The sequence below is a fragment of the Gambusia affinis genome, linkage group LG06, assembly GCF_019740435.1.
Source record: "Gambusia affinis linkage group LG06, SWU_Gaff_1.0, whole genome shotgun sequence".
NCBI classification, from domain to species: Eukaryota; Metazoa; Chordata; class Actinopteri; order Cyprinodontiformes; family Poeciliidae; genus Gambusia; species Gambusia affinis.
The window spans coordinates 19,489,318-19,504,233 of record NC_057873.1 but is presented as its reverse complement, the minus strand read 5'-3'; the positions used below and the strand labels follow the sequence as shown (position 1 = coordinate 19,504,233).

Sequence of the window (14,916 nt, the reverse complement as noted above, 5' to 3'; positions counted from 1 at the left end):
TCCTGCTGCTGAGTCATTCATTATTTTAACAGAGCAACAAGTATTGGCTGGCGTGTATTTGATATTTGGTGCCATGATTGGCTGTTATCCAAGCTTCTGGATAGGGGTTACTTCATTTTTATGCATGTTTTCAAACATCACCACTTCCAGCTAACATGCAGGGATGAAGTCACCACTTTTACTTTGTCTAGCCCCTCCTCCAAATGCACTGCTCCTCGTACAGGCCAGTGGCTTATGTCATTGAGGGACAAACAGTGAACACCCAAAGAGACTGTCTTCTGAAAACAAAGTTTGGAGTTTATTTTTGTAAGCATGTTTGTAACCGTTTGCAGACATATATGTAACTGGATGTTACAAATCTGCAAAATCTGGATTTTTCAATAAAAACATCAGACATACCGGAAAGCTGAATCCCCCCCTCTGCTGCGTTTTTGTTCTTTTGTGAAGGCTGTCATGTTGAGAGTGTTGGGTGAAATGTGGTGGTCAAGTGTTCGGACTTTCTCGACTTATAAGGAATGATGAAGGCCTTCCTCATCGTCTCCAGGAAGACAATAGATTCTGGGAAAAAGGTGAACCCCACCATGTGTGCATTCATACTTGTACGTGCTTTGTCAGTGTGCTGGTGTGTGTGTGTGTGTGTGTGCGCGCGCGTGGGTCTGCGTGTATATCATTCTCTTAAAAGCCCTGCGTCTGGCATGAATTGGAGGAAGTGGCTCTGACTTCCCGAGGAAATGTGGAGAGGAAACTCGGTGGGCTTTGACCTCTCTGGCTGCACCGGAGCCACAAGACGACTCACCGGACAGAACCAGGGAGGGAGGGAAGGGAGGAGAGAAGACAAACGCTGCCTTTCATTGCACCAGAACAAGTGAGGAAGCAAGAAGCACTCACAAAGATCTTGGGTTCCAGGCGTAGGACGTTTCTGCGGTGGGTTTTGAGTGAAGATGAGGTTTCTCAGAGCTCTGAGCGCTTTGCTCTGCTGCTCGCTGTCCTCTGCACAGACACTGGATCCTGGTGGGAAAAATGTCTGCAAAGATTCAAGGTACGCTTCAGCTGTTGCTTTCCTCCTTGGTAGCAGAACAAACACATAAAATTGTCTGACTTAGACGTTTTCAGCATTTCAGAGCTTTTTTTTTTCTTTTTTTTTTTTGCACTTTTTTTTGCCGTTTTCTGTAATTTAGGCTGTATTGATCATATCTTGAATATTCAGGGACTCCTCCAGTCTGGTCTGTTGCACCGGATGGCGTCAGCAGGGAAAAGAGTGCACCATACGTGAGTTTGGAGTAATCTAAAGTTCACTCTGAAGGTCTTAGGTTGTGTTGAATTGTTGTTTATTCTCTTTCTGTGTATGTGTGTGTGTGTGTAGCTGTCTGTGAAGGTGAACAGGCGTGTCTTGAGAATGAAGTCTGTATATTTCCTGGAGTGTGTCGCTGCCCACCTGGCTTCTATGGAGCTCAGTGTAAAACAGGTGAGTTGCAGGAAACGATGCTAGATGTTTGTCATCTTCTCAGCAACATGACAAAAGTCACGAGTCAAACAGGGCGGATGCTTTCAAAAATGGTGTGATATGTAATAGGGAAAGTGGATTTCTTGCTTTAAATCTAGGGCTGTGTCTGTTAGAAGACCAGCACAGCTAAGGAAAATCTGCTGAAACACATTTGGATGTAAAAAAAAAAAAAAAAAAAAAAATCCAAAAACTGCATTGTGCAACTTCCTAAAAAATGTTCTGAATCGTACATATGATGTTTTTCTCTGGTGGAGTTAGAATAATAACAGCTACTTTGTTTTCTACTGGTATACATGAAATATTTACCCCTTTCATTTTATTTTCTTTTGTTTTTGCCACACTGAAAATTCTTCACATTATCACACGTTTTATTATCAGACAAAGATAATTACCTGAGTAATTAGAAATAGCTGCTTTTAAATGGCACTTTTGTTTATTAGGTGAAAATCTATGTAAACCAAGCTGAGCCTCTGTGATTGTCCTCCTAACGCAATAACTGGCTGTGCCATCAAGCCCATTAGTTTAATTGGCATCGTCTCTTACATCACTGCCGAGTTTTGTTTTGATTACTGATCAAAAAAATGACCAAAGAAGAAACCGTCTGACTACATGAAATAAACTAACATATTTAAAAGCCACTGGCACCAATGGGTTTGTAAAGGGTGACAAAGAAATTTCCCATTTGAACCATTCTCCGCAAATAAAAAAGTCTACCACAATCAAAGTGTCAAAAAGTGGCCTAATCAAAGTCTGGATCTGATTGTGATTTTGCTACATGTCCTTAAACAGGGCCTCCATTCTTAAATTCATTGAACTAGGTTTATTTAGATAACTTTGTCCCCTTAAACTAAATCGAAGGCTGAAAGCAGTATTTTGAGTTTACTCAGGAGTTTTTGTTGTCTCACATTAAGGCTGGTGTCTGATGATCCGTAGCGTTTAAGTGGTAAATGAAGATTATTTACATCTGCTTTGTAAATAATCCCTGCTTTGTTTTAAACACAAGAGTGTCCACTGGCGTTTTGGGCCTCAGACTGCCGGCAGGTGTGTCCGTGCTACCCTCATGGCCGGTGTCATCCTGTCACCGGCGAGTGTACGTGCTACCCCACCCGCTGGGGTCCCCTTTGCCAGAACACCTGCAAGTGCACTGGCAACGGCCACTGCCACCGTGTCAATGGAAAATGCATCTGCAACAAAGGCTGGTGGTCCCAGATGTGCTCCAAACCGTGCCAGTGCTCCAGCGGTGGCTCCGTGGACTCCAGCTGTGACCCACTAACAGGCCGCTGCCAGTGCCACAGGGGCTACTGGGGCATGAAGTGCCAGGCCACGTGCCACTGTAACCAGTCTCCGTGTAACGAGCGGACCGGGGTGTGCGAGTGCGAGGCAGGCTCCTGGGGGCCCAGCTGTGACAGGAACTGTAACTGTGACCTCTCACACAGCAGCTGTGACCCGGCCTCTGGGCAGTGCCTCTGTCACCCAGGTTACATGGGTGCTTCATGCAGCCGTCCTTGTGAAGCTGGGTACTATGGCAGCAGCTGTACAATGAGGTAATCGATGAATGTAGAGCCGTTTGTTTCCAATGTTAAAACATCCTGTGGTCCTGACTCCGACTCCTGCCTCTAGATGTGGTTCCTGTAAAGACAAGCGGCCGTGCTCGTCCACCGATGGTGCCTGCGCTGCCTGTGAACCCGGCCTGAATGGCACACGATGTGACCAGCCGTGCGCTGCTGGTTTCTATGGAGAAGGCTGCAACGATAAGTGTCCGCGGTGCTGGAACAATGAACCCTGTGAGCCAAAAACCGGGAAATGTTGGAGATGTGACCCTGGACGGACCGGAACCAGGTTTGCAAGAGTTTTTGAGAGGGAAAAAAAAGAATTGAAATAAGGAAATAGAAAATAGATTATTAACTAGAAATCCAAGTTGTACAAATTGCATCATATTGTTTCTGTCTCTATTTTTGTGTTTCTCATTTAAAATCCCAATTCAATTATTTGTGGCTGTAATGTGGTTTTAGTTTCTAAATCTGTGCTGTTTTTTGTGCTCGTCCAGGTGTGAGGAGCCCTGCTCAGACGGGACATATGGGGACGCCTGCCGCTTCCTGTGCGGTCCCTGTTCCCATGGTAACTGTCATCATGTGACAGGAAGATGTGTCTGTCAGCCAGGTTTTCAAGGAGAAAGGTAAACTATCAGACCCACACTCTGTATATAGATTGTGTGTTTTTTTTTTCTTTTTGCTAGAAATACATTTATGACTCCACACAGACAAGTAATAACCATCCACACTGAATGTCTTTATAGCTCCACAGAATGCCAAGTTTTTATCAGAAATGGCAAATTATTTACATCTTCTTTTAAGAATTCAAATATAAATTGAAATATGGTGGCAGGAATTTGTCGCCCAAGTCTGTCAGACTGCCCCAGGACAACTGCGACTACTATCTAGTAGCTTGCTTCCATCAGCGCGTGAATGTGTGCGTGAAGCGCTTTGGGGTCCTCTGTACTTGATAAGGCGCACATTTGCCATTTTTTATTTTACTCTGGAAAAAAAATGTAATGTTTACTCTAAAGAATAATCGATAGTGAATGAATAGTCTGTGTTGTGGTGTGTCACGATGAAAACGTCTTATTCTGCAGTAATGAAGCGATTATTGGTTAACTGAGTCTTAATTTGACCGCTGCAAAAGCAGTTGATTCATCAACAATTTTCTGGCATCATTCTTCATTTACCAGCAGGATAAAGATTTAAAGGCTTAGTAATAATATAATAAAGCAACTTTCTATTTCTTAATAGAAAGTTGGAGTGGAAGTCTTTGTGTACTGCTGACCACTACAGACTTCACTGATATAAATGTAATATTATATGGAAAATATAATGGATATTTGTATAAAAAAGTCCTTATAAACACAGTTTGTTAGTTTACAGTGTATTTTATTGTCTAAATGTTGAATTCATTTATTCATATTTTGCTCAAAGCTTAAACTTCCAGAGTTCTGTTAGCTCAAACTGGATCTGATCATCTTCATTTCTCCCTATAGTAATATTTATGGTTGGGTTCAGATGAAATACCAAATAATTATTCTGAGGCAGCCAACAGCTCATGGTAACAGCTGGAACGTGGGAGCTCATCGAGAAAACAACAAACATCTGGTTTAATCCATTTTCTTCCACATCTCTGTGTTGTTCAGCAAGCATCAAATTACGACGTAATTCATTGTCGCAGTTGAAAGCAGAACTCTGAGTGTCGCTGTCACTTCCAGCTGTAACAACACCTGTCCCGCTCCGCTGTTTGGCCTCAACTGTTCGTCCGTCTGTGACTGTGGTGAAGGAGTCGGCTGCCACTCCGTCACTGGTGCTTGCCCCTACAGTATGTACACCGCCATACAGGTTCTTTGCTTCATGATGCAAGTGTTTCATTTTAAGCTCAACGGACCTCTAATGTTGCGTGTCCACCAGGTGGTAGAGGTGCTGTGCTCGCAGGCGTGCTGGTTCCCTTGTTCCTGCTGTTTTTTGCTGTACTGTGTTGCTGCCTGTGTTGCGGAGGAGGTCCAACTGACAGCAAAAACAGGTCTGCTCCTATTCACATTCATAAATATCACTGCTTTAAGTCCTTGTATGGGATGTGATACAGTCTAAATCTATTTCAAAGGGTTAGTGTCAGAGACATTATTTAAATTCCTTGATTACTTCAAAAAATGTAATTTAATGTGTTTATCTGCTGGTTAAAATACGAGTGTTATGTAGTTTATGTTGAGCAATGTTCAACATATCATTGCTTTTAATAATTCTTATTCTAATTCATTAAATTTAACTTACGACTCGTTTATTGGGGGGAAATGTCTCCCCCTTATGGCAGTAAGAATAATTGCACAAATCTTCTCACTTACGTTGATGTTTCCTCTGACGACATAAATTAAGTTACTTTTCACTGACAATCAGCCTACTGGTCATATGGGAAAACTATTACAAGTTGTGTTAAATTTGTATTTATATATCTTATAATTGACTGTGCATTTTAATCAATATGAATACATTTAAACAACCATGTAACCATGTCTCTGCTTACAAAGCTATAAACTTTGACTTTTGGGGGGCAAAAACAGTATAAAAGCTCCTAACCCTTTTATTTTGACTCCCTGCTGTTTTCCTCCTGCTGTGGCAGTGCGGCTGTGGCTGATGGCAGCATGCTGGTCAGGATGAAATATCACGTCTACAGCGTCCTGGCGAACATCGGCGCTGCCCTCCCCTGCATGTCGGACTGGTCCTCCGGCCTGCCTCGAGTCACTGGTCAGTACCAGCTCAAAGTGTTTTTCCTGTATAGAGTTGTTCCTGCAAAGTCTACGTTTAATTGTAGACTTTATTACCCACACTTGCAGGATATTTTTATTGGCTCAGAAAAGAGAAAAGCGAAGAGAATGTGACGAAGCAAATGAAAGAAAAAGGCCTAGGAAAGAAGTGGGCCAATCATAATTCGTCATTGCAGCAATAGTATCGCAACGGCACATTTCTCCTGACTCAATGCAGACCTGTGTTCAGTCGACTGAACAGTGCTGAGTGAGAAGTTGCTTGTTAAGGTGTTTTATAACTAAACTCTGCTTCTTCACAACGTTCCCCCTGACCCGTCTGCTGCATTCTTTGGTTTTCATTGTGCTAGTTGCTGCGAATTAATAAATCTTTGAAGCTTTCACAGAACAATAGGGTTTATACTGAGATAAAATGACAGACAGGAGGACTCTATTTATTCCCTAGTCTACTGAAAGCACTTGGTTTCATTTAATTTTATTCAGGAAAATCAATGCCTGAATTTGTGTCATTTTCCTTCCATTTGACAAATATGCACTACTTTTATGTTGTTCTGTCTATAAAATCCAAATAAAATACATTGCACTTGTGCTTGTAATGTTACAAAATGTGCGAAAGTTCAAGGAATAGGACTGCTCTTTTTCTTTCCCATGTTTAGTTTTAACCTCACAAGCTTCATGTCTTGATTTGTTTCTGGACTCTTCTGGACAGTGTCTCACCACGACCCAGAGGTGACTTTCAACCACAGCTTCATCGAGCCTCCCTCTTCTGGCTGGGTCACCGAGGGGTCGTCCTTCGACAGTGACGAAGAGGAGGGCGAGGCTCTCTACTGCGTTCCTCCAAGAGAAGGTAGGAGCTCAAACTCTGCACCGGAGCAGCAGTTTTACAACAACGGCTTCTGCAAAACGTCCTCTGTGCGTCCACAGACATCCTGGCCGTGGCGGGTGGGGAGTTCCAGGAGATGAGCTCCAAGTGCAATATGTTCCTGGACCCGTCCGGGTTCAGCAGCGAGGACATCGCTTCGTCCTTCAACATCCCTCGCACCTCCAGCAACGCCAAGTCCAAGAGGCCGTCCGTGTCATTTGCAGAAGGGACGCGCTTTAGTCCTAAGGAGAGGCGTGGGTCCGGTCAGGAGCCTGGTGCTCCTCCGCGTAACAAAGCGAAGACCCCCTGGGGGGTTCTGATGCTGTCCGCCCTCCAAAGTCAGGGAGGGACAGCTAGAACTGGGGAGGAAGACGGAGCTGAGGAAGAGGAGAGGGGAGATGGGGAAGAGGGTCAAGCAGCAGAGATGCAAGAGTCGAGCTGTGAGGTGGTGGAACAGGAAGTAGACAGCAGCCCGAATTTACAAGTCCCTGGGGCGTCAGGGCGAAGGCGGACCATGTCCAACACAGCTGCTCATAAAGGAACGCCGCTGCTCAACTCTGAGGGCGAGGCAGGGGCTCTTCATAAGGTTACCACGGTGTATGTGACAGTCGGTAAGGCCGGCAGGCCTGTGACAAAAGCAGAGTCGAGCTCTGAAGGACCGGTCCAGGCCATGCTGCGCAGACTCGGCAGCCTGCAGAGACAAAAGGAGCAGGACGGCGGGAAATCCAAGTCAAAGGCAGCCGAGGGGATCGCCAAACCCCCGAGGAGGAAGCTGGGAGCTCGGGCCGCCGTGTGGGAGCAGGGAGGGCCGTCGGGAGGCGAGGCCAAGCCAGTCAGGAGGAAGAACGCCTCCAGCGGCGCTTCAGAGGCTCCTCCATCAGAGGGGAGCACGCCAAAGCGGCCCCTGTCGTCAATCCTGAAGAGCGTCCCAGAGGTGACTGTCAACGGGTCAGGTCTGAGAGTTGAAGGAAGAGCCGTGCAGGGTGTGGATGCAGCTGCAGGGCAAACAGAGTGCAGCTATCTGACCGTGGGACCAACAGGAGAGGCGACTCAGGCCATCAACAACGAGGGAGCAGCAAACGACGAACCCTGCTATGAAAACGTCTTAATCTCTCAACCATAACTCAGAGACACCGAGTCAGCAGGTCTGACCTTGATGCAACCAGTTTATTCCTCTGCAGTGACGTTTCAGACAGAAATGGGATGCTGATGGTGCTTTAGCAGAGAAACGTACAGAAGTGCAGTTTACATGATGATTCTTGTCTCAAAGACTACAATCTGTTTATGCTCGATTAAGGTTTAGATATTTATGCAAAGAGCGTGAAAACAGATACCATAAAACATGTCAGAGCAAGAGGCAAGAGGTCATGTTGTTTCATCCTTCACAGATTGAGTCGCAGGAATCTGAACCTGGGTGATTTGTACTGTATGTGTGTTGTAGAATCGTGAAAGAAAATTGAACAAAATGTGATTCCTGGCATGGGGTGACCTAATTATTTTTTTTTACAGCAGATGTCTTGTCGATTTCTGTAAACATAATGACACAGACGAGAGAAAGCTGAACTTGTAGACACGTTTTCACATCCACAGCCGTAATGTCAACATTCCCTCAAAACAGGAAACCACCCAGCATGAAGCGCTGCTGTTTGGCAGCAACATCTCTTAAGTTTATTGTGTTTTATTCACGCCACAAAGTCAAAGTTACAAATAGGAAACACAAACATAAAAAAAGATTTAGGACATAGAATGTAGTGTTAGGTCCTTCCTATCTTTGACTGTCTGAACTGAGTCTGTTCTGTATTTGATAAAGTCGATCAGCTGACGCTGTAAACACACAAGCTAGCCACTCAGAAAATCGGCCGTCTGAACTTTGACCGTTTGGACTTTCTCTGAATGCTGCCGTTTGCTGATTTTTTTTATTAGTTACGTTGCCAGTGTTTTGCAAACTTTTCACAACCAGCACAGACGGTTTTCGTGAAAACGACTCATTCGTGACACATTGTTTTAAACTCACATGGCACACACGAATAAAAGCTAGTAAAAAAATGCTAAGCTACTTCTTCTCTGCTCCAGATGGGTCTGGACAGCCGAGCCAGTACTTGGCGATGGATCTGGGGTATGGAGGCATAGCAGGGTCAACTCGTTTGGTCCTGAGGTCAACTCTGTAGTATTTATCTAGAAAACAAAAGCAAGCCAGTCTTATGTTAAACTCTCAAACTATTTCACTGCTTCAGGGAGTTTCATCCTGGTAAATATTTTAAAGATGTACTGCAGGACTTGATTATTTTGGTGAGTTATGTCACATAAAAAAAGTAAGAGAAAAACCTTGTGGTTAGAGGCACATGGAAAGCATCACACAGCAAGCGATCATAAAGAGGAACTGCCACGATTTAAGCCATTTCCGTTTTTGCCATGAGGACAAGCAAAGAGCATGTGAAACTGGTTACTGTAATACGTCTTCCAGACAGAGGATAATAAAATTAATTTGCAACAAAATCTGCAGTAAAACTCAGACTTTCCATCTGTTAAAATGTGCAAAATCTTTGTGTGTTTGTGTGTTACGAGTTTCTGATGCAAACTGGTTTGGCTTAAATAAGGAGTTGATCTTAAACGTGACTGATTTCAAACGTTTTTTTGAATAAATAACCTGTTTAGCCTTTACCTTTGTAGCAGGAAGCCATTACAGTTTAGGGAGGATTGAAACTACTGGTTTAACTTTTGTTACACATGTTTGATTTTTAGACCAAATTCGTTTCTTTTATTGTCTGGTAATGTTTAAAAAAGTTTGTGATTGGATCCCATCTCCCATGATGCTTTGAAACATGCCTCATAGGCAGCTTGAGACAAGATGAGGTCTTTGTTTTGTTTTTTCCATCACTGTGATGCCAAGTGGTACTGTTTATCATTTTCTTTAACTTCACAATGATGTGGTAGTTTTTTGTCGATCTATAACATAAAGCTGACCACATAAAATTGTCATTTTTGGTTTTAGTGCGAGAAAAGGCTGATAAAGATTGAAGGTTGAATACATTCTAGTACAATATAATTTGAACATCTGAATTATGAACATAATGCCTAAATTTACTATGAGTTTAAATAATTACACATTACTATTTACCTGCTTTAAAGAAGTACACACTCTGGATGGGCATTGCTCCCTGGAAGAATCGATCATTCCTGGTGTCGTAGTTGCCTCTGTTGTTCTGGTTGTAACGGTCCCAGTTCTGGTCCCACCTCCTGTTCTGGTCCCAGTCCTGATTCCATCGTCTGTTCTGGTCCCAGTCCCGGCCCAGCCTCTCCTCCACCTCCATCCTCCTCTCTGCCAATCTCAGACCCATTTCCATGCCCCTCTCAGCAAACCCCTGGCCCATGCTCATGCCCTGCTCGGCCATGGACCCCCAGGAGGGAGACCGGTTCTGTCGCCTGCGACCTCTCTGCCGTCCATTCTGCTGGTACTGCTGCCCCCACCGCTGGTCGGGCCGGGACGACGACCTCAAAGGAGCGACGTAGATCCTGCCGGCCATGGCAGCATCCACTGGAGACTTGAGGCCTTTCCAGTCTTTGTTGATGAAGTGATGCTTGTCGTGATGCTGAGGCACTGCAGAAGGACAGAGTCTTCAGCAAGCAGTGTTAAGTGTTAAGTAAAAAAAATAATAATTCTTTTTTAAAAATAAAAATTTGAAAAGTGGCACAAGCATTTCTATTCAAGCCAATACTTTGTCCAACATCTTTATCTGCAATTACATCTAGAACTTTTTTTAGTGTGCATCTCCAGTAACTTTGTGCATGTAAATAGGAACATGCTTCCCAGTCTTCTTTGCACAGTTGATCTAGATTAGACAGATTAGATGTAGAGCATCTGAAAACTTTTAAAAAGAAAAATCTTTCATCAGATTGTCAATTGGATCTCTTACTTCACAATCATGAAAGTACTTTAAGTCGGAGTCACATTGGCACATTATGTCAGTTTGTGTGAACTTAAAATACATTTAAGTTTGTGGTTGTAAGGTTACAAAACGTGAAAAGGTTTAGGCTGTTTGAATCCTCTCGCTAAACTTACAGTCAGAGAAAAGCTCGCTGAAGAATCGCTCATAGTTGCTGTAGTAGAGATCCGTGTAGCGCCTGAACAGCGCGGATGGAGACCTCTCAGTCATGGCGGCACACTCCTCGTGGGAGGGTTGGTGCAAAAACTCGTACACATAGTACTGGTCACCTGGATGAAACCACAGAATAAAAATGGTCAAGCATCTAAGAAGCTTCTGATCACCTTTGAAACAGAAGGAAATGTCAAAGATACAAAAATAAGTTCTGGAAATACCTTTGAAGAAGTAAACTTTCTCTTTTCCGTGGTGGCTGTGAGCAGGAAGGGCGAACGCTGCATCCACATGGTCAGGAATCTTGTCAAAGCCAACGCTGATGTCCCGTGGATAATCGTCCTCCAGGATGCCGTCATCAAACCTCCAGTACTGGTTTCCCTGACGAAAGTTTTAATCAAAACAAGCATTAGAAACCAGAGGACGATAAGAGTTGCCAGTTGATGTCTCCTTGCCGTCACCTTAAAGATGTAGGTCTTCCCCTGACAGTTGATGCGAGTGAATGCAGCGTCGATTGGCCCGCTGACGCCCCACACGTCTTTTATCAGCTTTGGGTAACCAGGAAGGACCGACTTCTGGTCCATCTCAAAGAAGTACTCCCCTGGAACGCAGAAAGCTCACAATCACAACCAAACAAGAGCAATGGTGATTTGACGAATGTTGTTGGAGTTGAGACAAAGCACCTCTGAAGGCATAGATGGAGCCGTTTTTAAGCTGCATGAAGGAGTCAAAAGGCCTCCCACTGCAGACTTCAGCATCTGGGTCAGGAGCTGCTGTGGTGACGCTAACAGTGGTGGTGGCCGGTGTGGTTTTGGGAGCAGTGGTGGTGGCTGAAGGAGCCTGAGGAGCTCCAGTCATGGCAGCGAGCTCTCTTTCGGGAGTCACTCTTCGATTCACCAGCCGTGGAGGTTTTGTCATTTTCAGATTGGTCTCTGGAGGTCGATGCAGTCTTTGGTTGAAGTCTGAGACAGGAGGCGGGGTGGATGCAACATCAGCAGGACCTTTTGGGGTTGGAGTGGTGCTTCCAAACAAATCATCGTCGTCGTCGTCCTCTGCAAACACAAACGTGTCGCCACGCGCTGAGGGGACACGAGTAATGTTAACAGCAGTGCTTATGTGGGGCTTTTGAGCAGAGACTGTATAAAATGTGCAGGGTATTGTTTGGAGCGAATGGGCGGTGAGGGTTCTTACTCGTCATGCCACAGACGGCCTCATAGTCAGAGCAGCAGCTTTTGTAATACTTGCACATGGAGTCACACTGGCACTTCCTCTGAGCCTGAAAGCCGTTTTCACATCGGTCCAGACAAGACTCTTTGGATAAAACGACGCACTTCATTCAGTTTGTCTCCCTGAGCCGATTCTGGTTGTTAGTGACTCTCCCAGACAAATTAATTTCCTCTGGTTCTTGATTAGATTTTATTCGATTGAAGTTCCCATGGGACTTTGATAGAACAGCACAAGGCAAAAATCAGGTTTTCCCAATTATACCGACATGAACCCTGATTAGTTAGATGCTCCTTTGTTGATTAATTACTGGAGTTCTTGGAACAATCAAAAGTACAGGATTGTTGGATTGCACTCAGGCAACATTGTGAGTCACATTGCAGCTATTCGATTTATTTTAGTCAAACTATTATTCATGGCAAAAACTCTATGGGCAAATTATCGGCTTTCTGGATGCCAGGCACAAACTTCTGTGGTTTTTGATGGTTAAAGTGATTGATTAATAATAAATAAGTGAATCAACGTTAAGTGGAACAAGAAGGATTTGTTGTTTTGACAATCTGAAAAGTGTTTTGTGCATTTGTTTTCAGTTTCCTTTACGCTGGTTCCACTGAATAAGATCCAATCCAACCAGTTGCCTTCAGCAGTTTAAGGTCTTATGGCTCCAATGGCCGTTGATGATGGTGACCCAGCAGAAAATGGGATAAAAAGAGGCGGAAGACATTCAGCAAATGTCTAAGATCAGGAATCGAAAACTGAACACAGCTGTGTCAAGGACTTTTCACCTGATAAACTGCATCTGCACAACACACTACTCCAATCTGTGTGTGTTTTAACGACTTTCTTTTTTTAAGGTCTTAGACATTAGTGAACAAACAGCAGAGAAATAAAGATATGAAAAAGTTTAAAGTTTATAAAACATACTCCAGACTTTTAAGCGTCTTACAGAGAACTGTTCAATCGATCACCTGAAAATAAAATGAGTGCAGCACAGCAGTGAAGCTACAAAGCTAATAAATAATCTTTATCTGAAGTAACAGGAGAGGCAATGAGAGCAATACTCAAAATTATGAACTTGTATCCTGAATTGAATGTAAAACGGTGTGATGGAAAGCTGATATGGTGAACTCCATAATTGACATAGCGAAACATGGTGATGGCAGCATCATGCTGTGTATGGGTGCTTGTATGTGTGATGGAATGTGAAATTGTGGCGGTATTTCATCTACAAACAGAGCAACAGCTGCCAGTAGTAACCAAAGCATCAGAACGGTGGTAAAGACCCAAACATGTTCATGTGTTAGAGCGGATCAGTGAAGGTCCAGACAGAGAATCTGTGGCAGGACTTGCAAATGAATGTCTACAGAAGCTCTTCATCCAGTCTGACCGAGTTACTGTTTTAAAAAGAAGAATTTCAGTCTCAGAACATGCAAAACTGGTAGCATACCCCCAAACCCTTACAGCTGCTACAGCGCCCTGTGGTTCTACCAAATACATTCTCGGCATGGCTGAACACAAATGCAGGCCACACGTTTCAATCTTTTATTATTATTATTTTTTTTATCTTTGAAACATTCTGAAAAACACATTTCCTCTACGGCTTCTTTTAGAATGATGTGCTGCTTTAGGTTGGTATTTCATAGAAAATTAATTTTACCATTTTAAAGTGAAAAATGTGAAAAAAATAAAGTCATGAATACAAGCTGCTAAGTTATTTTACTGCAGTTTAGTTTTCTTTTTTAGGTAAATCGTTATCTAATGCAAGATCAATGTGAGATGACAGCTTGTTAACTTACTTCTTCATATAAGGTCTGTTTCTCTTTCCAATCTGATATCTTTAGATCTTTAAATAATTGACACCCATCTCAACAAAGTATTCCCTATTTAAACATTTGTTAGTTTAACTTCAGAGTTCTGCCATGTATACATTTAAAAAACAGGCTTCTGACCAGATCAAAGTTAATTAATTAGTCCATCAAATTCAGAATAAACAGAATAATTCCAAAAATATTTTCAGGTTTCACAACCAGGACAAGCAAAACATTAGTGACAACAGCAGCAAAAGAGTTTGACCCTGAAAATAACAAATCTTATAGGCTAAATAGGGTAAGAGGAAGTAGTTTCTGAAATGGGAAATACTTTTAGCTTAATTTTTATTGCATCACTCACCAGTGAAGATCTCCTCGGGGAAGGCCTTGGCGCTCAGAGAGAGCAGGAGGATTAAACACAACTTCATGCTGTCTCTGTTCTGCCAGCAGGCAGACTGAGGAGGTAATGATAAACCATGTGCTCCCGTTATTGGAAACATGTGTCAGTCACCCCTCTTCCCTCTGTTTACTTTAACTTAGCCTGTTCACAAGCAGCCAAGCCTGGACGGATAAAGAAGGGAATCAATAAAGAACAAAATCTGACCCTCTGCTCAGGCCCGAAGGAACCATTTAATCTGTTTTTGGTGCAGTTTATGAATCTTAAAGCCAGTGTTACATATTTTATGGAATCGATAATATTGGACATTATGTTCAAGTTATGTTTCTTATGTGGGACCTCCGATACGTGTCGGGACAAGTGGACAGCTCTGTCTTGCAAACTGTGCAGAAAATAGAGCGCATGAACGGCTTTAGAGAGAAACAGACACAGATCAGACACATCCTACAGAAAAAGAGGTAAAAACCAACCTTCAAAAAGCAATTTTACCTCTGGGCATTTCTCCCAGGGAGACAGCAACAATAATCCAAATCCATTAAAAGAAGTAATATTCCAGAGTAAGATGAATAAATCTTATCTTATTGGAAGTATTTATTTCCCTATGTTGCCTGGTGGGACGTTGGAAGGCACATTTGTGACAAGATATCAAGTCGTTTTGAATCTGTAACCCTTCAAGAAATTCAATTCATTTACACTCAGAAGTAAAATTAGCAAATAAAGTCTATCC

General features: G+C 43.2%; 2 protein-coding genes across 4 annotated transcripts; one reads left to right on the top strand and one right to left on the bottom strand.

Moving 5' to 3' along the window:
* The first annotated feature begins 266 nt into the window (after positions 1-266).
* scarf1 (scavenger receptor class F, member 1) lies at positions 267-8,152 on the top strand. The gene is made up of 11 exons (XM_044120506.1): positions 267-1,039; positions 1,208-1,269; positions 1,364-1,465; positions 2,508-3,048; positions 3,125-3,343; positions 3,552-3,680; positions 4,761-4,867; positions 4,957-5,068; positions 5,663-5,787; positions 6,514-6,651; positions 6,729-8,152. Exons 1-11 carry the CDS (start codon positions 942-944, stop codon positions 7,787-7,789), a joined length of 2,694 nt encoding a protein of 897 aa, XP_043976441.1. The 5' UTR covers positions 267-941; the 3' UTR covers positions 7,790-8,152.
* Positions 8,153-8,298: 146 nt separating this feature from the next.
* On the bottom strand, positions 8,299-14,307 carry vtna (vitronectin a). Of its 3 annotated transcripts, none has more exons than XM_044120509.1 (8): positions 14,154-14,307; positions 11,952-12,071; positions 11,444-11,839; positions 11,222-11,361; positions 10,985-11,141; positions 10,727-10,879; positions 9,785-10,264; positions 8,299-8,841 (listed from the first exon to the last, which is right to left on the bottom strand). In XM_044120509.1, exons 1-8 carry the CDS (start codon positions 14,290-14,292, stop codon positions 8,720-8,722), a joined length of 1,707 nt encoding a protein of 568 aa, XP_043976444.1. In that variant the 5' UTR covers positions 14,293-14,307; the 3' UTR covers positions 8,299-8,719. The 3 variants fall into 3 exon arrangements, 2 of the variants coding, with proteins under 2 accessions (XP_043976444.1, XP_043976446.1); XR_006370932.1 differs by lacking the exon at positions 8,299-8,841 and adding an exon at positions 9,110-9,271 and having other exon boundaries at positions 9,682-10,264; positions 14,154-14,295; XM_044120511.1 differs by lacking the exon at positions 11,952-12,071 and having other exon boundaries at positions 14,154-14,273.
* Positions 14,308-14,916: the final 609 nt, after the last annotated feature.

Excerpts from the sequence above, each read along its gene's own strand:
- scarf1 (XM_044120506.1), top strand. The coding sequence starts at position 942 with ATGAGGTTTCTCAGAGCTCTGAGCGCTTTGCTCTGCTGCTCGCTGTCC. Across the intron at positions 3,049-3,124 it reads GGCAGCAGCTGTACAATGAG|ATGTGGTTCCTGTAAAGACA; the intron begins GTAATCGATGAA and ends TCCTGCCTCTAG. Across the intron at positions 3,681-4,760 it reads CCAGGTTTTCAAGGAGAAAG|CTGTAACAACACCTGTCCCG; the intron begins GTAAACTATCAG and ends TGTCACTTCCAG.
- vtna (XM_044120509.1), bottom strand. The coding sequence starts at position 14,292 with ATGTTTCCAATAACGGGAGCACATGGTTTATCATTACCTCCTCAGTCT. Across the intron at positions 12,072-14,153 it reads CCCCGAGGAGATCTTCACTG|AGTCTTGTCTGGACCGATGT; the intron begins GTGAGTGATGCA and ends TTTTATCCAAAG. Across the intron at positions 10,265-10,726 it reads CAGCGAGCTTTTCTCTGACT|TGCCTCAGCATCACGACAAG; the intron begins GTAAGTTTAGCG and ends GTCCTTCTGCAG.